The sequence below is a fragment of the Phalangium opilio genome, unplaced genomic scaffold, assembly GCF_054372755.1.
Source record: "Phalangium opilio isolate 3A_F unplaced genomic scaffold, DU_Popi_V2 ptg000042l_1, whole genome shotgun sequence".
Taxonomy (NCBI): Eukaryota; Metazoa; Arthropoda; class Arachnida; order Opiliones; family Phalangiidae; genus Phalangium; species Phalangium opilio.
In genome coordinates, this window is record NW_028324166.1 from 8,510,351 (window position 1) to 8,533,809 (window position 23,459).

Here is a 23,459-nt window from a genome sequence, read left to right on the forward strand (position 1 = left end):
ATTACAAAACTAAGTTTGATAGGCGATCGTCCTCTCTAAATAATCGTGAAAACTACTAGCAAAGTTTTTATACAATAAACACCTGCCTTTTTCAAAATATTGCTTGTTTTATAGGTCAGATTAGGTTAGGCTTGGTTAGTGTTAGGTAAGGCTTAGTTTAGGTTTGGTGTCTTTAAGACCTACGGTTCCAAAATTTAAGCATTGTGGAACGTTTCATTATTTTAATGCATGATCGCTGTAGTTTGAAATCTGACGTTAACATTGCCAGAAAAATTATGTTCTCCCAAAAAAAACAGAGATAAGGTAACCATTCCACCGATTTGTACTCGTGTATACGATTTAATTCTCATTAAAATTCAACATATTATATTCTGAATATTATATGAAGTACTAACTATTTTTATGATTAAATAAAATTTGGTGATGTATAATTATAATTTGCTTTTAATTTATGAACATTTCTGTTCATTATTCAATTTGGAAGCCGCAGAAAGGTAGTTTTACCTAAAAATTGGCTTTAGTGTCGGTCCCCCGCGATCGTAAAGAGTCGTGAATTATAGTCGACTCCCCTCCGTATAGCGGGTAAAAGGGCCAGTATAGGGGTTTCTCATACAAGTATCACTACACTTTCGAGGCATGTTTAATTACTTATAATTAATTTTGCACAGCGAATTCACGTTGCCTCCAATCTTAAATCGCTTCTACTTATATAGTACTACCTTTTCACCAATTTTCATGCTTTTATCAAAAAATGCACGATTATATCCTGTGGCGGCCTAACTATCTGGCTAGAACTCTATGAAAATTCAATACATACCGTGGGCCTAGGACCCCACACTAGTTTGTCCGGAATTTCTAGCAGTTTAATAAAACAGCTGTTCTTGTCACCGTTTCTGATTCGTTACCTCAAACCACAGGACACACCTTAAAGTTTCGTTTCTTGCCCGCTGCTGGCGCTTAAATCAGCCTGCCAATTCAAAATGAGGGAAATGCTGTAGGTGGCGCGGTGATCGGACCTAATAAGAAGTTGGCTAACAGAGATGGTTCCGGATATGGTTAGAGTCCAATACTTCCCAGGATAAGCAGTCATAAACTTCTGTTGACAGCTATATTGCCTTCGCTGTATCCGCGCAGAAAAATAGTAGCTGAAAGCTTAATTATTCTCATTGTTTTGAGTTGAAATTTATTTCACAAGCTCGGGAGTCATGGCAACGTAATGAGTTTCTGCAAAACAATTCCTATTTGGAAATATATAACAAAAATTGGCGCTTGAGGTTCAGCTTCCTAAACGTGCTCTAAGAAATTGCCGAGTACACTTGTTAAGACTTTTTCCGAAAAAAATTTCAAAAGTACTCCGTAATAAAGATAACACTTCTTTCCTTACCTATCCTTTAACATGAAGAATCCCATTTTTGTGGAACAAATTTGAAATTGAAAACCGTGTGCCGTTGATATAAGGATGAAACTTTGCCATTAATTCCATATGCAGAATTTTCAAAATTCAAGTAAGTTTCACCCAACCAATAATACCTCAGAATGGTGTTAGCAAACTGGTAATATCTAGGACTTATGGGTTATTGCTAAATTTTTACAATGCAGTAGGCGAGGGGTCGGACGTTCGGCATTTTAGTGTACGGGATTTTGAGATTTCAAGATTTTGACAAAGATTTTGCCCCAGATTTTGGGATTCTGAATGTGATTTTAGAAATCTTGAAATCTAGTCCAAGATTTTAAGTATCCGGGATTTTCAAGGAGATTTTGTGATTTTGAACGTGATTTTCAGATTTTGAACGCGATTTCAGATTTTGAACGCGATTTTCAGATTTCGAAGGATATTTCGGGATTTTGTTCAGGATATTCAGATTTTGAAGGAGATTTCGGGATTTGGAACAAGATTTTCAGATTTTGTAGGAGATTTTCAGATTTCGAGGAGATTTTCAAATTTCGAGGAGATTTTCAAATTTCGAGGAGATTTTCAAATTTCGAGGAGATTTTCAAATTTCGAGGAGATTTTCGGATTTTGGATGAAATTTTGGGGATTTACAGGGTATATCAAGATTTACTATTAACTTCCGGTGTTCAAAAGATATTTCGAGATTTTGAAATATAGGTTTAGGTTTAAGACTTTAAATTTATTTTAATTTAAAGTAATGAATACTGGTGAAAAATCGAGAAAAAAGTCTAATTTGTATATAGCGCAGGCGTCAAAAAGTGAGATGGAAGGGAGAGTTTTACTCCCGTGTGTTCCCCTCTTATATAGATGCAAAACGTGTATTGTAAGCGTGGGGATTTTCAGATTTTGATATTTTAGGGTGAGATTTCGGGATTTTACGTTAAGATTTCGGAATTTCTAGATTTTATTGTGAGATTTCGGGATTTTGAGATTTTAAGGTAGGGATTTCGGGATTTTGAGATTTTAAGGTAGGGATTTCGGGATTTTGAGATTTTAAGGTAGGGATTTTTAGATTTTGACCTGAGATTTCGGGATTTCGAGATTTTCGAGAGAGCTTTTAAATAGATTTCAAACGAACTGTACGGGATTTTGACAAACGTCCGACCCCTCGGCAGTGATGTATACGTCGTTAGCTGCTAAGTGTTGGTATAGCGAAACGATATACTAACATTTAATTGCGGAGATGTTTAGATAACCTTGGAAGTTAGATTTTCCTTACCAAAATATAAGTTCTGAGTGCTATCAAGCTTTCCCAAGTTTTTGGCTGTGGCTTTTTTTTTTTCGAAGACAAAATGTCTAAAACAAAATCATAATAGAAAAGCTGAAACTCGGATCATTTTCAAACAAGCTTCAAATAACTAAAGAGGGCATAACTATATTGCTTTTACTTAGCTTAAAGAAAATGAAAAGCAAATTTCAAACTAATTTATAAATCCTTTTTGAAGGTTTAAAGCCAGAAAAGACGAAAAGCTGAATTTGAAGCTGGTTTGAAAACACAATAGATTCTTTCCTTCTGCTTTTTACCTCTCCGTGTGACGTAGTCCAGGAGAGGTTCTGTAACGGCCGTGTCTGTGTGTCTGTCTGTGTGTGTGTCTGTCTGTCCGTTGTTACACCCACGTGAGCGCGTTCGCAGTTTCCAAATCGGAGCAAACGTGTTCGCCATTTCCGAACTGCTTTCACAGTCACGGAAATGGCTCCTCCACTTGAGTTCTCACACCACCATCTTCTGGTCTTTGTCCATCCCACACGGACACCAGTCTGTACATACTGGCTTCTAATCACCACCATCTTCTGTTCTTTGTCAATCCCACATTGACACCAGTCTGCACTTACACTGGCTTCTAACACACCACCATCCACTGGTCTTCCGTCTATTCCACATAGACACCTATCTGTATCATTGGCTTCTACCATGAGTTTATAATATGTTAGCTCCCTATAAGTTACTCAGGCTCCATAGGCGTAATGTATCCAGCGATTTCTTCTCATTTCGCCCGCGCGGGAAGAAATTCCGAATGTTGCGCTCTCTCTTGTCGGAAAAAAATTCCGCTCGTACGGCTCCTCGACCTCGAGTCGTCGGCTGCTTTTTCACCAAGGGAGTGTTTTAGTCTTAAATGTTTATGTTTTAACAATTTAACATTAAATCAAGACGTTTGTGTCAGTACTGAGACGAAAAAATGCAGGAACTGAATGCAATTTGCCGATATTGATAAAGAATGCTAAAGATAAGAGTTGTTATTGTGACTTGAATCCAGAAAAGTATACAACAGCTATATCCAATCCACTGATCTCTTAACTGTTTTCTTAACCGAGGCTACTGAGCGAAATATTCGGCTTGCTTAAATAGCTCCGATATCATTGGCTAGCTTCCACTACACGCGCTTCTGGGGAAAAACCGGAAAAAGAGTAAATTAGATTTTCGTTCGCGTGGCGGCCGCAGAGTGTCGCATATAATTGGGATGCCGGCGGCGCGGGAGAAAACGCTGGAGTATAAAAATGTTTTGCCTGAGTAACTTATAGGGAGCTGACATATTATTAACTCATGCTTCTACTCCATTATCATCGTTTGGTTTAAGGATATACGCGGCGATCAGCTAGAGTTACGCGAAACGTCTAGCCTCCCTAAGGTGGGATCGCCACCAAAGGTTTTCGCAATCGCGCTTTTTCCTTACTATAATAATGGAAACGAATCGTATATATACCCCAAAATTTGAAGAAGGCGGGCAAGAGGGGTACCCTTCACTTTAAACGTCAATATTAGCAAAGTTTAAGATGATAATAGGTATAACTTTATTTTAAACGATTTAACTATTATTAATGTTAATTATTGAAGATTAAAATAATTAAAAATAATTATATTTATTTAAATATTAAAGATAAACCTCTCGTGCAAAGAGAGAGATTATCATTGCCTCCTATATCTAATAAGGCCCGTGCATGCGATATATTTCCTTCATTGCCTCCTATATCTATCAAGGCCCGTGCATTGTGATATATTTCATTCATTGCCTCCTATATCTATCAAGGCCCGTGCATTGTGATATATTTCATTCATTGCCTCCTATATCTATCAAGGCCCGTGCATTGCGATATATTTTTCAAAACAACAACAAAATTGGGAAGCTCCTCTCAGAAACATAATAATTTCTTTTCTCTGTATATGAAATGAAAATATGGATAATATTGCGCTCCTTCTTTAATGGTATGAATCCTTGCCTGTCTATTAATATTTTACGTAGGAGTAATACGTTTTTAGCGAAGTCTAGAGAGGATAAACATACGCGAAATTGTTTCGGAAAAAAATACTGCTTCCACTAATAGGTTTATACTCCTTGTTACTGTTGTATAGACTAATCATGATAAAAGCTTAAAAAATTACGAGATGACAGACCTTTTTTATCCTCTTGTTTTATTCTTAATAAGAATATAAAACATTTATTTTGTATCAAAAAATATTTTTTGGGGCTAAGATTGCTTTAAAAAAATCCAAACGGTTAGGCATTGGTAAAAAAGACAAGTGATATTTTTCAAATCTAATGAGATAACGCCCACCTAGTTGAAAATTGCCCTTTTTTATCCGCGGGAGCCATTCTTAATGAGAATTTCGATGCTAGTAGGTTGTCAATTAAACTACCGGTATATATTGTTGTTGGAAATTGGATATTAAGTCAAATTAAGTGGTTGTAAAGAGCGAGCAGGTTTTTGCCGCTTCATTTTGTGAGTATTTGATTTTTGTATGTAAAATGGAAGAAGATAATGTTGAGAGTAAGGATGAAATGCGGAAGCGCGAAGCGCGGGAAAGGATGAGGGCAAAAAGGTCGACGTTTTCATTGGATACTTAAGGTTATATAATCTTCTCGACACGTAGAGGTAATATTTTGGTTTTCCCAACTTGTTTCTACAAGTTTCGATAAAAAATCTTAATTTTTGCTGAAGAAAATCTTGATTGAAAATGCGATTTTTAAAATAATCCCCATATAAGGATCCTCGACCTTTTGTCTCAATGCTGTTTCAAAACGTGTTCCAACATGGCAGGGATTTATATAAGACAAGGCTTAGCTTTGGATACGTTAAAAGGATTTGTTCTAGTCTTGATTGAGATATTTGAGACCTATTATAGACTCCATTAAAATCAATTTTACTCTTAAAAAATAAGACTTAGTTTTAGAGATGTTAATGGGATTTGTTCAACACTTGATTAAGAATACAAATTTGAGATTTGTTATGAGACTCATACAAGACCAACTTAAATCATAGCAAATTAATAAAAAAAAAACTGGCTTTGTAGACAAAGATGTGAAAAATAAAAGATAAGTGACAGATATTAAAATTTTTACTTTGGAAGACATGATTATAAAACATCAATTATTTAAAAAAAAAATCATATCTTAGTTTTTTCCCAAAATTCTATAAGAAAAAGAAATATGTGCATCATTTTAAAAATAGTTCGCGTATGCATTTATTTTCTCTTAAAATAAGTATGAAATCTTAACAAAACGTGTTCGTTAATTTTGAAGCTTTCGAAGTTTCAAAAATTGACGTGTTGTATATCTCTCAAAAGATCACGATTAAGCTACAAATATTTTCGAATCTGAACTACCTCACAGTCAAACGACGTATATAATTTTCCGCTTCGCAATATTTTTCATTTTAAAATATCAAAATTTAAATTAATCTAGCAAAATTTTTCGGAAATCCGAGTATTTGAACTTCCTAAAAACAAATGTTACTTGAAGATGAACAGTACTATCAAGCTAGTATCCCTTAAAATATTCTTGAAGATGCTTTTTTTTCAAGAACTAAATTGAGGGCCAAATACTTGGGTAAATAATGTTGAAAAATATTTTCGTCATGTAAAATTTTGGTAAAAAAAACTAAGATAAGAAAATTTTTCAAATAATTGATGTTTTATAATTTAGTTTTCAAAAGTGAAAATTTCCAATTATCGTCACGCCTCATGATCGCTCTTAAAAAAAACTACTGATTATATTGTAATAAAGTTGTTAACGTCGTATAATATTCTAAGATAATTAATAGATCTGGGTATAATATTCGAACCGCCGAATTTACGTTCTCTATTTCCTTAAATAATACGTACTCGATTCATTTCATTAACAGTAGATTGCTTCCAAACTATGATTATTAAGTCGTGAATAGTATGGGTGTGCGTGATACCCATTATAATTAAACCATAATGAACAAGAAAATTAAACAATAATAGTGCTCCGTTCATAATGCTATACTGCGTGCCAGTTAATGTAAAGAGGTACAACCTATGTCATTACCAGAAGTTTATGACTGCTTATCCTGGGAAGTATTGGACTCTAACCATATCCGGAACCATCTCTGTTAGCCAACTTCTTATTAGGTCCGATCACCGCGCCACCTACAGCATTTCCCTCATTTTGAATTGGCAGGCTGATTTAAGCGCCAGCAGCGGGCAAGAAACGAAACTTAAAGGTGTGTCCTGTGGTTTGAGGTAACGAATCAGAAACGGTGACAAGAACAGCTGTTTTATTAAACTGCTAGAAATTCCGGACAAACTAGTGTGGGGTCCTAGGCCCACGGTATGTATTGAATTTTCATAGAGTTCTAGCCAGACGGCTTTTCAACGATTGGCGCTGAAGAAGTTTTGAACACGCCCCACAGTTTGAGTGCCACAGCCTCTCGGCGTGGGATTTTTTTCAGTAGATTAGATTGTTTTCCTAGTGGGGAGGAAACTTTCGACCATAGGCAATTTTGACTTGCAGGGATGGATACTATATAATGCCTTAGTGTCCAATACTTCCCAGGATCAGAAGTCATCAACTTCTGGCATTACCGAAATCGAAATAAAAAACCAATTAAATGTAACCCTCAAGAGGACAAAATTATACTTTTTCGGTAAGTAAAGGTATTAGGCTAGTCAGTTCCACGCAAAATATCGGGTATTATACAGTATAAAACATTCGGGCCATTTTTGTCTATGCGTCTGATAATATAAAAACAGGTTAGGTTTTGAGAACGTACTTACATAATTCTTGAGTACGTAAGTATTGTGACGAGCTCTTAAGAAAAGATTCGTTATAATCTCCCACCTCTCAGCGGGAAAGCTAAGATTTGTAACAAATATATCGTCCACGCTTCTTTTTGTGGTGTCGCTTAATTCTTGACTAATCTGCACCTTGCCTTGTCAGCGGGGTCGACTAATCTGCAGGTACTCTGAATGTCTGAAATGCAGTCCACGGTAGGAAACCTACTATTTGTAGTATGCAGGTTCGGTTCACATTTACAAATATAAGAAAGCAATTCTAAAATTCATTGCCTAACATACAGTCGAACAAAATTAGAGTCTCAACTCAGAAATCTTTTGACTAAAATGCAGTACTCTGAAATGCAGTCCTCGAAAATTATTATTAAAACTCTGAAATCTATTGACTAAAATGCAGTACTCGAAATGCAGTCCACGAAAATTATTAAATACAACTCTGAAATCTTTTGACTAAAACGCAGTACTCTGAAATGCAGTCCTCGAAAATTATTAATTTCAACTCTGAAATCGGTTGACTAAAGTGCAGTACTCTGAAAAGCAGTCCACGAAAATAATAAATTTCAACTCTGAAATCGGTTGACTAAAATGCAGTACTCTGAAATGCAGTCCTCGAAAATTATTAATTTCAACTCTGAAATCGGTTGAGTAAAATGCAGTACTCTGAAATGCAGTCCTCGAAAATTATTAATTTCAACTCTGAAATCTTTTGACTAAAACGCAGTACTCTGAAATGCAGTCCACGAAAATTATTAAATACAACTCTGAAATCTTTTGACTAAAACGCAGAACTCTGAAATGCAGTCCTCGAAAATTATTAATTTCAACTCTGAAATCGGTTGACTAAAGTGCAGTACTCTGAAAAGCAGTCCACGAAAATAATAAATTACAACTCTGAAATCTCTTGACTAAAACGCAGTACTCTGAAATGCAGTCCTCTAAAACTATTAATTTCAACTCTGAAATCGGTTGACTAAAATGCAGTACTCTGAAATGCAGTCCTCGAAAATTATTAATTTCAACTCTGAAATCGGGTGACAAAAATGCAGTACTCTGAAAAACAGTCCAAGAAAATAATAAATTTCAACTCTGAAATCTTTTGACTAAACTGCTTTTCAGCGTACTCCATTTTAGTCAACCGATTTCAGAGTTGAAATTAGTTTTCGAGGACTGCATATCAGAGTACTGCCTTTTAGTCAAAAGATTTCAGAGATAAAATTAATAGTTTTAGAGGACTGCATTTCAGTCAAAAGATTTCAGAGTTGAAAATAATAGTTTTAGAGGACTGCATTTCAGAGTACTGCGTTTTAGTCAAAAGATTTCAGAGTTGAAATTAATAGTTTTAGGGGACTGCATTTCAGAGTACTGCCTTCTAGTCAAAAGATTTCAGAGTTGAAATTAATAATTTTCAAGGACTGCATTTCAGAGTACTGCGTTTCAGTCAAAAGATTTCAGAGTTCAAAATAATAATTTTCGAGGACTGCATTTCAGAGTACTGCCTTTTAGTCAAAAGATTTCATAGTTGAAATTAATAGTTTTCGAGAACTGCCTTTCTGAGTACTGCATTTTAGTCAAGAGATTTCAGAGTTGAAATTAATAGTTTTCGAGGACTGCATTTCAGAGTACTGCGTTTTAGTCAAAAGATTTCAGAGTTGAAATTTATTATTTTCGTGGACTGCTTTTCAGAGCACTGCATTTTAGTCAAAAGATTTCAGAGTTAAAAATAATAATTTTCGAGGACTGCATTTCAGAGTACTGCGTTTTAGTCAAAAGATTTCAGAGTTGAAAATAATAGTTTTAGAGGACTGCATTTCAGAGTACTGCCTTTTAGTCAAAAGATTTCAGAGTTGAAAATAATAATATTCGAGGACTGCACTGCAGAGCACTGCATTTTAGTCAAAAGATTTCATAGTTGAAATTAATAGTTTTCGAGAACTGCCTTTCTGAGTACTGCATTTTAGTCAAGAGATTTCAGAGTTGAAATTAATAGTTTTCGAGGACTGCATTTCAGAGTACTGCGTTTTAGTCAAAAGATTTCAGAGTTGAAATTTATTATTTTCGTGGACTGCTTTTCAGAGCACTGCATTTTAGTCAAAAGATTTCAGAGTTAAAAATAATAGTTTTCGAGGACTGCATTTCAGAGTACTGCGTTTTAGTCAAAAGATTTCAGAGTTGAAATTTATTATTTTCGTGGACTGCTTTTCAGAGCACTGCATTTTAGTCAAAAGATTTCAGAGTTAAAAATAATAATTTTCGAGGACTGCATTTCAGAGTACTGCGTTTTAGTCAAAAGATTTCAGAGTTGAAAATAATAGTTTTAGAGGACTGCATTTCAGAGTACTGCCTTTTAGTCAAAAGATTTCAGAGTTGAAATTAATAATTTTCGAGGACTGCATTTCAGAGTACTGCGTTTTAGTCAAAAGATTTCAGAGTTTATATAATAATCTTCGATGACTGCATTTCAGAGTACTGCATTTTAGTCAAAAGATTTCAGAGTTAAAAATAATAATTTTCGAGGACTGCATTTCAGAGTACCGCGTTTTAGTCAAATGATTTCAGAGTTGAAAATAATAATATTCGAGGACTGCACTGCAGAGCACTGCATTTTAGTCAAAAGATTTCAGAGTTAAAAATAATAGTTTTCGAGGACTGCATTTCAGAGTACTGCGTTTTAGTCAAAAGATTTCAGAGTTGAAAATAATAGTTTTAGAGGACTGCATTTCAGAGTACTGCATTTTAGTCAACCGATTTCAGAGTACTGCATTTTAGTCAACCGATTTCAGAGTTGTAACTAATAATTTTCGAGGACTGCATTTCAGAGTACTGCATTTTAGTCAAAAGATTTCAGAGTTGAAACTTTAATTTTGTAAGACTGTATGTTAGGCAATTAATTTTAGAATTGCTTTCTTATATTTGTAAATGTGAACCGAACCTGCATACTACAAATAGTAGGTTTCCTACCGTGGACTGCATTTCAGACATTCAGAGGACCTGCAGATTAGTCGACCCCGTGGGCTAGCCACACATCGTAAAAGCGGGTTTTCATATATTCTCTCCAACAAGTATTTACCGAAAGTAACTAACTGAAGGTTTTATCATATGTTCATAAGATATTTTGCATAAGTTTATCACTGGCTACTGAGAGCTTGTCATGAAGTGACGTAGTTTGAGACAGTTTTCACATCTTATTGTGTCGCAACACGACAATAGAGAATAGTGGACACAAAGGATTTCGTTCTACCATCATATGAGCGAGGAACGATGAATTGGTTCTTTTTCGTTTCTAGATTGTGAACTAAAATTATCAGGGCTAATATAGAAAACTATTTGAATATGGCAGTGAATCCTATGACAATACGACTGTTAACACCATACACGGTATGTAATATGAAAATTTCTTAATAATATTGAGAGAGAAAAGTACGTTCCAGTAAATAGTCAAGATTTATTGCTGGTCGTTTTTAAATTGTTTGTATTATGATCTTCATACACAGTTGTTAATTTTTGAATCAGGCACTATAGAGAAAGGAAGGCTAATATTTTAAGTGCTTTTGTTGAGTTCTTCTCAAGGTTGCTGGGATGTATGAATACCATTTGACCTATAGACCTGCAACATCGTAGCTTTATGAATAACCCCTTATTAAGCATGGTTTTATTAAATTGGAATTTCTGAAAAGCAGATATTTGATACCGGCGGCACTAAAATATTTAGCGTGAACGTAGGAAACTCTTCCCAGTTTCAAAATGCTTAAATAAAATGGGAAACGCTAGGTAGCTTAGCTAGCCTAGTTCAGCATAAAAGAGGCAAATACCCAAAGTTAGCAATTAATTAGAGTTTAAAATGAGACTGTGATAATTCACCTGATGTGTTATTGCAGCGCATCACAAGAGAGACTCTATACTGAAATTATTCAATATCCTGACTTGCGCTACGATTAGACATCAGGCGAATTACGTCGCAGCTGAGGTCGAAACAGTTCGACTGTTCATGTAGTTGTTTAATTTCGATCGCTCCTTTTCTCATTTAAGTTTTATCCTTTGATTTATCTGAGTGATCAAATCAAGACGGATGAACCAGTAATAGACGAATTCGATGGAATTATTCCCGATATCTTGATAGCAATAAGGAGAAATCTCAAGTAAATATACTGACTGATATTTTTGAAAAACGTTCCTCCCATGCTTGTGATGTTATTTTTTATCTACCTTTAAAGGGACATTATTGACAGAAATTAAATATTTTTATTCCGATTCCTTATGTTGAAATATTCCGCCTGGAATTTTTCACTGGTTTTTGCAATAGCTAAACGGAACAATAATTAATGTTTTCAAATGTGGATGAGAGGGAAAGTATGACGATGGCCATAGAGCCTGTGTTAAAAAACGCGGACATCAAAGTTTCGCCAATAACTATTTAGTTTACTAGTGACTGATGGACTTGCGAACTCGCGACTGAAAGTAGTTCAGACATTTATGCTCGTTGGTTTAACCATAGCCCACGCGATCACGCGCATCACGACGCAAGCTGCTCGCGCTATAGCTAAATTACCGAGATTACACAACAGCAGACGAAGGTAACCGCGTAACCGCGAATTAACACAAGACCTATTTTAAGGGAGTGAACAGTCCCAGTATAGCTACGCCAATTAAACGGTCAACTACGGCGAAACTATGATGACTCGCGACTTTTGGCCATTTTCATACTTTTCCTCTCATCCACTTTTGATGTTTTGTATCCAAAACATTCATTTGAATTTTGGTTAAGCGACCTACCGACTAATCAGCGCCCGCGATTTATAAGAGACAATCCCCAAAGGCTTTCTCAGGCACAGCGTAGGAAATAAGGCGGTGGCACAGAGCAAATGACCAGTTTGAAAATTGCCTGGTCCAGTTTAAAAATTAAATTGGAAGAGTGTCAGTGGTTCACGGGACCACTAAGAAAATTCAAGGGTAATCATAGTTAAGACAAGGATTATTTAAAGGGTATGGGAATTTGCAATTTCATATCATATTTTAGCACGAAAGTGGTATTATATTACGCTCTCAAGTCTCTACTTTCAAAATATCAAGTTTTTAATATAATTGAACCAATGTATCTATTTTTAAAATCCATTGAAAAATCACGAAAACTCAGTTTCGATACATCAACAATTTTGTCTTGTCGAGCTTGTTTCCCTGTTTTATGGTATCACTATGACGTGAGGGAAAAAAAAGCAGGAATACTATACGCGCGAGCAGGGCCGGAAATAAGAAATAATTGTTATAGGACATGTGTCCAGTGACCCCCTGTTTGACTGGAAAATTTATAGGACATTGCACACTGGAGTGTTCAAAAATGGTGTCGCTTCTCCATAGTCAAGGTATCAAAACTTCGGAAAATTTATAGGTCAAAATGTCCAGTGACCCCCTTAGTTTTTAAAAAAATTATGGGACATTTTAAAATTTTATTGGACAATGTCCAGTGTCCTATGCTTATTTCCGGCCCTGCGCGCGAGGTATACGCGTCTAAAACTCGGAGAATTAAAAGCTTGAAATTTTTGAATTCACAGTAATTAATTCTATCTTTTGTGATATAAATCAGAGGTTTTTCAAACGAAGCTTCTCATACCCTATACAATGTCTAGACATTTTAAATAATCCTTGGTTCAGACCAGGCTAGGAAATAAGACAGGTTTACAGGTCAAAAACCAGTTTATTAATAGCTTGGACCACTTTTTTTATTCAAAACGTGAGGGTCACTGGTCCCAATGACTAGTTTATTAATTCCTACTTTTATTAAAAATTGATATGGGGACCTCTTTAATTATTTTCATTTTAACATAAATTTCGACTCCATGAGTCCAGTTGTGTATACAACCCTAAGCCGAGAGAGATTTTTTTTAGAAGAGAGAACGACCACAAGTCCTGGGACCAGTAGAAAAATAAATAGGGGAAGGGTCACTGGTCCCGGGACCAGTTTCATATTTAAGACATCAGGGGTCACTGGTCCGGAGGACTAGTTCAGAAATAAACCTTATTTCCAAGCCTGGTTCAGACATTAACTGAAATATTTACTATCCACTTCTTTAGTTTAGCAGACGACATGGCCTTTTCAGTGGTCATGGACCAGTTTCTTTATTCCAGGCCAGGGGGTTGCTGGCCTAATGTCCAGTTTAAAAAATATACTTATTTCCCACCCTGCTCAGGCAAGTCTCATTTACGTCGTCTGCATTAGGTTCGGAAATAGATATTGTACTTTTTAGAACTCGAAAGAAAGACTAGGGTTTGCCGGGAGTGTGGCGCGCTCCTGTAAGCCCAGCGGCAAAGTTTGAGGGAATACGACACATGTCGGCGATCCTACCCTATAGGTGCCGACTGTCCCGTGTCCGCCGGAGGTGACTTACCCCAATTCCACCTTCCGTCACCTCCCAAGTAAACCTCATTTCCTTCCCTGCTTATCCACATACGACCTAGCGGCCCCCGTCTGTGCTGCGCCGCGTAGGGTCTCCCGCTCCATTCTTCCTGGTGCTCAAGGCCTAACGGCTAAGCACTAGTGCTCGTAGGTGGAAAAAAAAAAAAAAAAAACAAGACTAGGGTTCGATCGTTTAAAATACTCTCGTAACCTTATTATAGGAAAATGTGGCGTGTTGTATTTTGTTAAATATTTGAGTGTCTAGTTATTAGTCTTGGGAATGGGAAGATCTGTGTTCTGTGTGACCTTCAAGATTGAAAAAATTAAAAACTCATCTTTTACACCTCATCATATTCAAGCTGGAACCATAGATATAGTAAAACTATAAAGGGTCTAGATCCACTTCGCTGGCTTAGGCTTAACGAAAAAACGCGGAAGGGGCAACGAGCAGACAGCCGCTATTTTCTGGGAGTAGCCGTATAAAACGCCATCTATCGGGAACTTTCGAAACTAAATTAAAGGATGAGCTTAGAGTAGTGGCACTCTATGTTAACCCCCTATAGGGCATAATAAGTCAAACCCTCGGAGATGCCATTACTCCATTTTATACGAGCTAAGAGCGGAAAAACGATTTTTATAAATTTTACACCTGTAAAATCTTTTAAAAAACACTTGGAACTTGTATTTCTACTTACTTTCAAGGAAATACCACCGTTTTCTGAGGGTAAGAGTCTTTTTTTATACATTTATTAGTAATAAAAACATTTAAGGCGAGCTAAGCCTTGGTCATGGCCATAATGTAGATTTGCACATAGAGAAAAGAGGCTGTACACTGAAAACACGCTAATCACTAATCTGCCATGGATGAACCATGAATCTGCCGTGTTTTACAAGACCAAGGCTTAGCTCGCCTTAAATGTTTTTATTACTTAAAAATGTATATAAAAAGACTCTTACCTTCAGAAAACGGTGGTATTTCCTCGAAAGTAAGTAGAAATACAAGTTCCAAGTGTTTTTTAAAAGATTTTACAGGTGTAAAATTTATAAAATACGTTTTTCCGCTCTTAGCTCGTATAAAATGGAGTAATGGCATCTCCGAGGGTTTGACTTATTATGCCCTATAGGGGGTTAACATAGAGTGCCACTACTCTAAGCTCATCCCTTAATTTAGTTTCGAAAGTTCCCGATAGATGGCGTTTTATACGGCTACCCCCAGAAAATAGCGGCTGTCTGCTCGTTGCCCCTTCCGCGTCGACCTCCCATTGAATTGTGTATCTACCCTTTTAATATATCTATGGCTGGAACACAATTACTAACGTCCTCAAACTTTAGCAGACGACGGGGCCACTCTAAAAAAACTCCTTATTCCCCTTTCCCAATTCCCAGTTTCCCATCCTTGAAAATTCGGCTTTTCCTATTTGAAGCAGACAGAATACGACTAAATATTCTCTAAATCTCACGGGATTGGCTGATTTTGGCTCTATCCCGAAAGTGATTTTTATTGGCCGATAGGTAAGTGCACTAAAATCGAGAGTTCGAGAATCCCATTGCTAAGCCTAATAAATTAAAAAAAATTATTTTCACTGAAAAAATTGTTTGAAAAATCAGAAAAAATTAGAAACTTCATATTTAATTGAAACGAACCAGGAAAAAATAAAACACAGCACTAAAATTCTCAGCTTACTGTGGACTAGCTAATTTTGAAGCGTTTCCCTACGCACGTGTGAAGGCTAACGCAGTGTAAAAATGTACCCACATAGCGGGTGCAATTCTGTAACATTTATAGCGAGTTATGGTTTGCCATAACAGTGATTCGATAATCGTTAAACGGTCGAACTCGCGTCTTTCTTAATTTCTTTCGAATTCTAAAAAGTTCAATATAGATTTCCGAACCTAATGCAGACGACGTAAATGAGTCTACTCTCGTCTGAGAAAACCTTTTAGGAATCAGGATTGTCTCTTATAATTCGCGGGAGCTGATTGGCCGGTAGCCTGGTAGGTCGCTTTACCAAAGTTCAAATTATGTTTTGGATAAAAACTTCAATTATTGTTTAATATAATAGCTCTTCAAAAAATCAAAATTCTAGGCGCCATATTTCAACTTAAGGAATCGAAATAAAAATACTTAATTACTGTCAATAATATCTCTTTGAAAGATATTTAGTACCCTATAAATCCCTCATTACATTTTGAAACAAAAAATTTTCCCAATGGAACATGACGAGGGGTCGGTCATTCATGAAATCCCGTACGCTACCCGTGAAATCCAACTTAAGAAATCCGAAAACAATGCTGATTTCGAAATCAAATAAAAAATCCGAAATCAGCAACGAAATCACAAAATCAGCAACGAAATCACAAAATCAGTAAAGAAATCATAAAATCAGTAAAAAGAATCACAAAATCAACAAACAAATTACGAAATCAACATAGAAATCACGAAATCAGAAGTGAAATCACAAAATCAGTAAAGAAATCGTGAAATCCATTACAAAATTCACGAAATCACAAAATCCGACGAAATCACGGGGAAAAATCTCAAAATCCAACGGAATCAAGGGAAATATCGCAATATCAGTCGAAATCACGGGAAAAATAGCAAAATCCGACGGTATCACGGGAAAAATCTCAAAATTCGATGAAATCCAATGCATTTTATCAAATTTTGAAATCAATCAAAATCCGACGGAATCACGGGAAAAATCTCAAAATTCGATGAAATCCATTGGATTTTATCAAACTTTGAGATCAAACAAAATCCGACGAAGTCAAACGAAATCCGCTGAAGTCAAACGAAATCCGAAGAAATCAAATTGGATTTTGAAATCCCGTACACTTTTTCCTAGACGTCCGACCTCTCGAACATGAAGAAAGAAAGCCTCTGATAGGTACAAGATATTTTTATGTATTGAGTAATATAAACCGTGTACCAAAAATTGTGGTACGACCGAAGTACAGAGAATTCTTCGACGATTTTGAGTAGAATATGTTCTATAATATTTTGCCGGCATTAAGACGCTAAAATTCACATTTTCAAGTATTTTAAAATATAAAAACGTGATAATAGTCAATATTAAATGGTTTGCTATTCGTTTAACCATAAATCATTGTCCTACATTTAAAACACCTATGCTATTAAATTTAATTATTCTTTCTATTTTTAGCCTGACGTATCTGGAAGTGTATGATGTAAGATATTAATTATGCCAGGAATGTATGGAGGGAGGCTGGAATGGCTAAAGGGGCTCCCGGTGTTCCCTTGATGGTGGAAGCATATGGCGAGGCCTTTTTAATTGTTTATTTTTTTTTTTTTGAAAAGTGTAGCTCCTCCCCTATCGTCGGCTTAGCCATCTTCTGAAGGCGGTAAATGTCTAGTCGTTTCAAAGTAGGGACCGAGTGGATAGAGGGTGGAGTTAGCGGAAGAATTTTCACTTTTTTTGGCAGCCAATGAAAATATTTAAGCGGGGAATAATCGTATTTCGTCAGTCTGTGACGTCGCTAACATAAAATAAGACACGCCAGATGTTTCCAAGATCATTTCACGCCTATTATGATTTGACCTTAGCCATTCCAACTCCCATCCATTCATTCCTGATTATGCTTGTTTAGTCAACTCCCGACAAAATAGATCATCAAATGTTACCAGCCAAAATTCATGTTCACCTGCACTTGAATAACATTTTGTTTGATATAAGGGTAATGCGCTTCAACTAGCACTGTTCACGAGTCAGCCGAGCGAGTTTTTTTATAAGATCGGCTCGACTCGAGCCAAGCTGGCTAGGTTAACATAATATGTTTAACAAAAATTGTTACTAGCAACGTAAGACTTGAGAACGACTAGAAATGCTATGCTATGTTTAGGAATGTAGTGGTTCACTAAAACCCCCTACGATAAAATGTGAAGAAATCGTTATGCTCACGGTTAGAGGCGAGAGAAAGCAAATTTTCCCACGCTATATTTCATGTATACAACGGAACGCGATTGGTGGAGAGAAGAAATACTAAAAGGAAAACACTATTTCAGTGTCTAAGCTCGCGGGTTGTAACTTGTAATGGTTCGATGCCTATCGGCTCGGCACGGCTCGACCTTAAAAAAGCTCGCTCGTTAATTAATCGAGCCCCAAAAGTGTCGGCTCGGCTCGAACTCGGATCGCTCGTCACGAGCCCGAGCTGGCACGGGTTCGTGAACAGTCCTAGAACTTATTTAGTCAATTGCAGGTGAACAGGAAGAAAATAAATATATCTCTTAGCCTTTTTCAACAGATTTTTTTTTACATTTCTAATCAGAGATTGAGTACCAATACACTACGCCCTATCAGTTTTACCTCCCGCCTAAGCGTTTTCAAACTATATTTAAGGAACACGATGTTTGGGACCTGAAAACCTACCCGAACGTTCTCTCATATAATCGCTTGCAAGACTTCCGATTTACGACTGAAATCTACTACTCTAAAGTTACCATGTTTTCGCAGCTTTCTCCAACACAAAGTGGAAGTTTTCTGTCGAATATATTCACGATACCTCCGTGGGTAGGTTATATAACATAATAAATTGAGACGTATACAGTTTTATTTTTGGTTGGATTTTTTTGAGTCAAAAATACGCAATTTTTTCGAAGGTTTGGAATAGCCCCTTCCAAAAAGTTTTGAAAAAATGTTCTTAGTCTGAGTCAGTTCAGTTCTTCCTACAAACAGGAAGTCGTTTCCCCGCATAGCCTAGTTCACAACCTAGATATGACGTTTTTTAGCTCCAAGAGTCCAAGTGCGCATGCGCGAAGAACTTAAACAACAAGATGCACAAGACAGTCAAACTTTTTGGAAGGGGCTATTGATTACAATACCTACGCTTGAAAATATCGACATAAAAAAACCCAAGCAAATTAAAAAGGGAAATTCCCGTTTTGAAAAATTATTATGTTAAAAATATCCAGTGATATTAACCAATTTGTGATCTTTTATGCAATTATGGAAATATTTGAAACACTGTTATAAGCTATTCTTACGAAAAACTTGTGTTTACTCGTTAAATCTAATATATCGGGAATCCATCACACCCGGAATACCAAAGTAATGCGGCCTTTACACGCTCAATATTTTGCACAAATTAAATGGGGGACATCTATAAAATTCATCATCTTATAAATTATTCCCGAGATTTTTCACTAATTGTGCAAATCAAAATCCATCATGATGTTAAATGCCCAATATTTAGAAAAAAATCGAAAATCTTTTTATTGATTAAATTCCAAATTATTTATTCAATTATTTTGAATATATTAATGTCACAATAGAGAAGTTGATGTTGAGTCCATAGACTGGGTACAATTTTATTGCGCAAAATAAGCGTCAACTGCACAGACTTTATTGTTATTCGAATGCGAAATGTTTGAATAACATTTTGGGCCATAAAAACTCACTCAAAACATATATTTCCTAAATGATGTTCCACTTCCTAAAAAAATATATAGTGGCATTATATTTGAACTTTGCAGTTTGCACAAATGTTAGTCTGGATAACGTCAGAGAGAATTTATAATAGGAAGTCGAAGCTCTTGCCCTTAACACTGCCAAATACAATGTAGCTCAAACAAGCACGCTGCGACGCTAAAACTGCCCAGGTAAATTTCCGGCCACATGACTCTCCTTTAATTTTAAAGTTTGCCCTCAATCACTGTTGGTTGTACAATTACCCAATAAGGGTTCGCGATTTCTAGTGCGACTGGTGCCATTTGGAGTTATTTTAAGTCAGACGTTTCCGGGAAAAGGAAACGGTTTCCCTTTCCCTAAAAAGATAGTGTCCATCTCCCCTAGACCCTCCCGCAACATTCTAGACCCACCCTAGAGAGATGGACCACAAAAAATAGTACCGGAAATAGAACTGGCCATTTTTGTTGACCACGTGATTTTTGAGCTACATAATATCTCTCAGTTTCCAATCCCTATTATAAATTCTCTCTGGTAACGTTTATTTTATACATTGCAACCAGGGATAGATTTATTTTTTTAAGACGAAATGCACAACGCTTGGCAATTACTGCAGTCCGACTCATAGCCGAGCATATAGCCCCTTCCTTCAACACGTAACCAAAAAATTAAATTATCTTATTGGCTCACTAATACTACGTATTGGTGACGTTGCTGACAAGGAGGGCCAAAAATACGTAATTCCAGTTTACCTCTGTCGCTATGACTACGACCCCTCTTGCGTTGTACCATAGCCCACTCGATCACGCGCGTCATGACGCAAGCTGCTCGCGCTGAGCAGCGCAGCGTCCGGAAGCGCGGATCGAGTGGGCTATGGTTGTACAGATAAACGTCTTCACAGGGGTTCAAAATGGAGCCGTCTAAATGAGAGCGTCCGGTAATTATTCGGGAATTGTTTTTAATAGCAATTAAGAAGGTAGTTAGTGAATTTGGTGCCGGTGTTTTGGATTTGAAGTACATCTGTAAGGGTGAAAAGTGTTCGCTAATTCTTTCTTAAGCCAATCATGTCTACTATCCTCATGTTTTTGTAAACCAATTTGATGAAGTTAACCAAGGCTTAGTGAATGGTCAGGAGTTTTGTGAGCTTAGTGTTTGGTTAAAACCTGTTCGTGCTGTAATATCTATGAAGACTTTTACTCATTTCTAACTCACTTTTAATTTTCTTGGGTCTTCCCCGTTTTTTTCAGTTGCAAGCCCTATGTCTTGTGTAACTTCTATTTTTAAACAATGTTCTTTCAAAAATTACAATCCGAGCCCATTCCAACTTAGCAGACGAAGGGGCAGACGACGTTTATTTGACCCGGATATACATACAACGCCAGGCTGGGAAATAAGAATATTTTTTAAACTAGTCCTTGGGACCAGTGACCCCTCTAGTCCCCGAAATAATTAACTGGTCTCCGGACTGGTCCCAGCCTTTGTTCTCCAATAGATTTGCAATTAATAAACTGGTCCCGAGGACCAGTAACCCTCACTTTTTGAATTAAAAAACTAGTCCAAGCAATTAATAAACTGGTTTTGGACCAGAGGAAGTGTGCTATTTCCCAGACTGTACAACGCCATAACGAAAATAAGACCCGCCTCTTCTTTCATATCCCTCCGTCACGGGTAAGGGGGTCGTGAACTTGGACGCGCACCCGAATAACCCTGTTACCTATTCCGTCTTAAAAAATAAATCTATCCCTGTTGCAACTAAAACAACGGGCCCCACGTTTTTTGCGCAAATTATTGAGCTTGTAGGGTCCCCTTATGGCTTTCCCCCATTTTTTCTAAATATTGGGCATTCAACATCATGATGGATTTTGATTTGCACAATTGTCGAAAAGTCTTGGGGATAATCTATTTATGATGAATTTCATAAATACCCCCATTTAATTTGTTCCAAAAATTCAGCTTGTAGAGGCAGCAAAACATCTCAGAACATCGCGGGGGTTATGGACTTCTCCTAATATTTCGCGTGTTATCGATTAATGATACGATTTACATTTAATTCCTGATTCTTTTTCCAGTTTATTTTGTTAGTTTTTCTTGCCATTTTGGTTTTATCGGCGTTAACAAATGCTTTTGAAAAGTCAAACAAACTTGGATCTTACATGTGGATGTATTGTGCCCCACTCTTTCTGCAAAGTAAGAAAACGTCATTACCATTCTTATCGATACTATACTTGTCCGTTGTTCTCCTATTTTTAATTTTAAGGTTTTGAGGTGAAAATTGTCCACCGAGTTTCGGTGCATTTGCTAAATATTTGGTACTCGACTTTGATTGTCTTGAACATATTCGTGTTGTGTGACATTACTGCCGATGTGTTAGCTGGACAAAAAATTATAATGAATCATTTAAGCGATATCCTGAGAGTTAAAAACCTCAAGTACATGAAGTCTTTCTCGGATACCATGGAAGATTTTTTTATGGTAATTAATTCCATGGCCTTGTAAGTGAACACTATGATATGCTTTAACGTATTCTATTAGGGATTACCTGGAAATGAAGGAGAGAAAATTCGAGAAAGGGCTACTTATGCGGGGAGCGATCTATTCAAGAAAGTGGTGAACGGCGAACTGGTTTACATCTCCTGGCACGAAGAAGTAGCTGAACTCGATGAATTTTGCGAAAAGGAACTATTTGGGAAGAAAGATTACCGCCCTTTGTTGTACCAATCACCTTTTCCCTTGAAAACGGAATCAGTTGGATTCTTTTTGTCACTAAATCACTCTATTTATAAGGATACAATGCGGGGAATCAACAGAATGTAAGTGCGAGTCAATTCCAAATTCATCGTCTCAGGTATGCGTTAGTTAATGCAACATCAAATTAGTCACATGGAGTGAAATTCACACACACAATGAATAAACACGTTGTTCTCAAATATTTCGAGTCTCCGACACTTGTTGGGCGAGTTTAAATATATGACAGATCTTGCATGACATAGGAATTTCGGATTACTGTAATTTTAATAATTTATATACCTGGCTCGGTCCTATAAAACTATTTAAATGTGGTGATGAAAACATGATTTTCATGAGGCTTGTGTTAAACATGGTCACTAAACTAAACTAGGGAAAGTGAGCCATGAATAATTTAAAGGACCATAATAGAATTAATGAACTAGCTCGTGACCTTCGATAATATAATATGTCAGTCACAAATGTTGACTCGAATATTTAAAGCTGATGTGGAACTTTCGCGACACATTACGGTGTCGCGACGTCACGCTAGTTAATGAGAAGCCACCAGTACATTGGTTGAGTTGATGGTTGTCAAATTTTCAGGAGTGTAGCAACGAAATTGTATAGTCACCAGAAGTGAAATCCACATACAGAGTGATCCATAACACAATTGCCAATAGTAACTTGGGATCATTCCCCAATTAAACCATAAGAATATCGATAGCACGTTCGCAAATAATTTGTTGACTATTTTTAATTCTTTCATTCGCAGTTTGCGGTACGCCGCTTCATCGTGTCTGTGTGACGAAGCGATCAAAAAGGCCTTCGCGTGGATGAACACCAAATGTGTGACGATGGAGAACCACGTCCATGACGTAGAGTACGCCAAGAGCGAGAGCGAAGCACGCCTGTTGCTCAGCATGTTTACCATTTGTATAATGCCGGCATGCGTCGTTTTGACATGGGAAATCTTATACAAACTATGTCCGTGTTTCAAACAACGCTCCATTAAAAGACAATTCGACGCAAAAAGGCGATTAAATGTCTGGGATTAAAAATTTCTACGAAAAGAGGGCTCACCGGGCATCCTCACATCAGCACCTTATATATTAGACAATTGCCGAACCGTGAACCAATAGACATACACCTAACCAAAGTTGATGTGTACCGCATTAAAGTTGTATCAAAATAAAATTCTTCTCACTATGTCAGAAATTGTTTTCTTAAAAACCATTTACGTCAGGTTATGAAATTATAGTATAGTAGTCGGAGCTCGAGTTGTTAACTGAACGTGTTGTTGTAACCAAATTTCTAACTCGCCCTTGATTACCATTTAACCACTATTAATAAACGAGATTCTTGTTGCCTTAACTAAAGCATTGATTGCAAACGATTGACTTAACTTGAACCTTTTTTTCAGCGCCTTATTATTGATTC

The 23,459-nt window shown here is 36.7% G+C and overlaps 1 protein-coding gene across 1 annotated transcript; it reads left to right on the plus strand.

Annotated features, from left to right (window-relative positions):
* Positions 1–11,553: 11,553 nt before the first annotated feature.
* LOC149678987 (uncharacterized) lies at positions 11,554–23,426 on the plus strand. Its single transcript, XM_089836823.1, has 7 exons — positions 11,554–11,620; positions 17,037–17,061; positions 18,231–18,401; positions 21,365–21,482; positions 21,553–21,767; positions 21,828–22,105; positions 22,795–23,426. The coding sequence occupies exons 3-7, from the start codon at positions 18,333–18,335 to the stop codon at positions 23,075–23,077; spliced, it is 963 nt and encodes a 320-aa protein (XP_089692949.1). The 5' UTR covers positions 11,554–11,620; positions 17,037–17,061; positions 18,231–18,332; the 3' UTR covers positions 23,078–23,426.
* The last annotated feature ends 33 nt before the right edge of the window (positions 23,427–23,459 follow it).

Excerpts from the sequence above, each read along its gene's own strand:
- LOC149678987 (XM_089836823.1), top strand. The coding sequence starts at position 18,333 with ATGTTTTCGCAGCTTTCTCCAACACAAAGTGGAAGTTTTCTGTCGAAT. Across the intron at positions 18,402-21,364 it reads TATTCACGATACCTCCGTGG|TTTATTTTGTTAGTTTTTCT; the intron begins GTAGGTTATATA and ends TTCTTTTTCCAG. Across the intron at positions 21,483-21,552 it reads TGCCCCACTCTTTCTGCAAA|GTTTTGAGGTGAAAATTGTC; the intron begins GTAAGAAAACGT and ends TTTAATTTTAAG.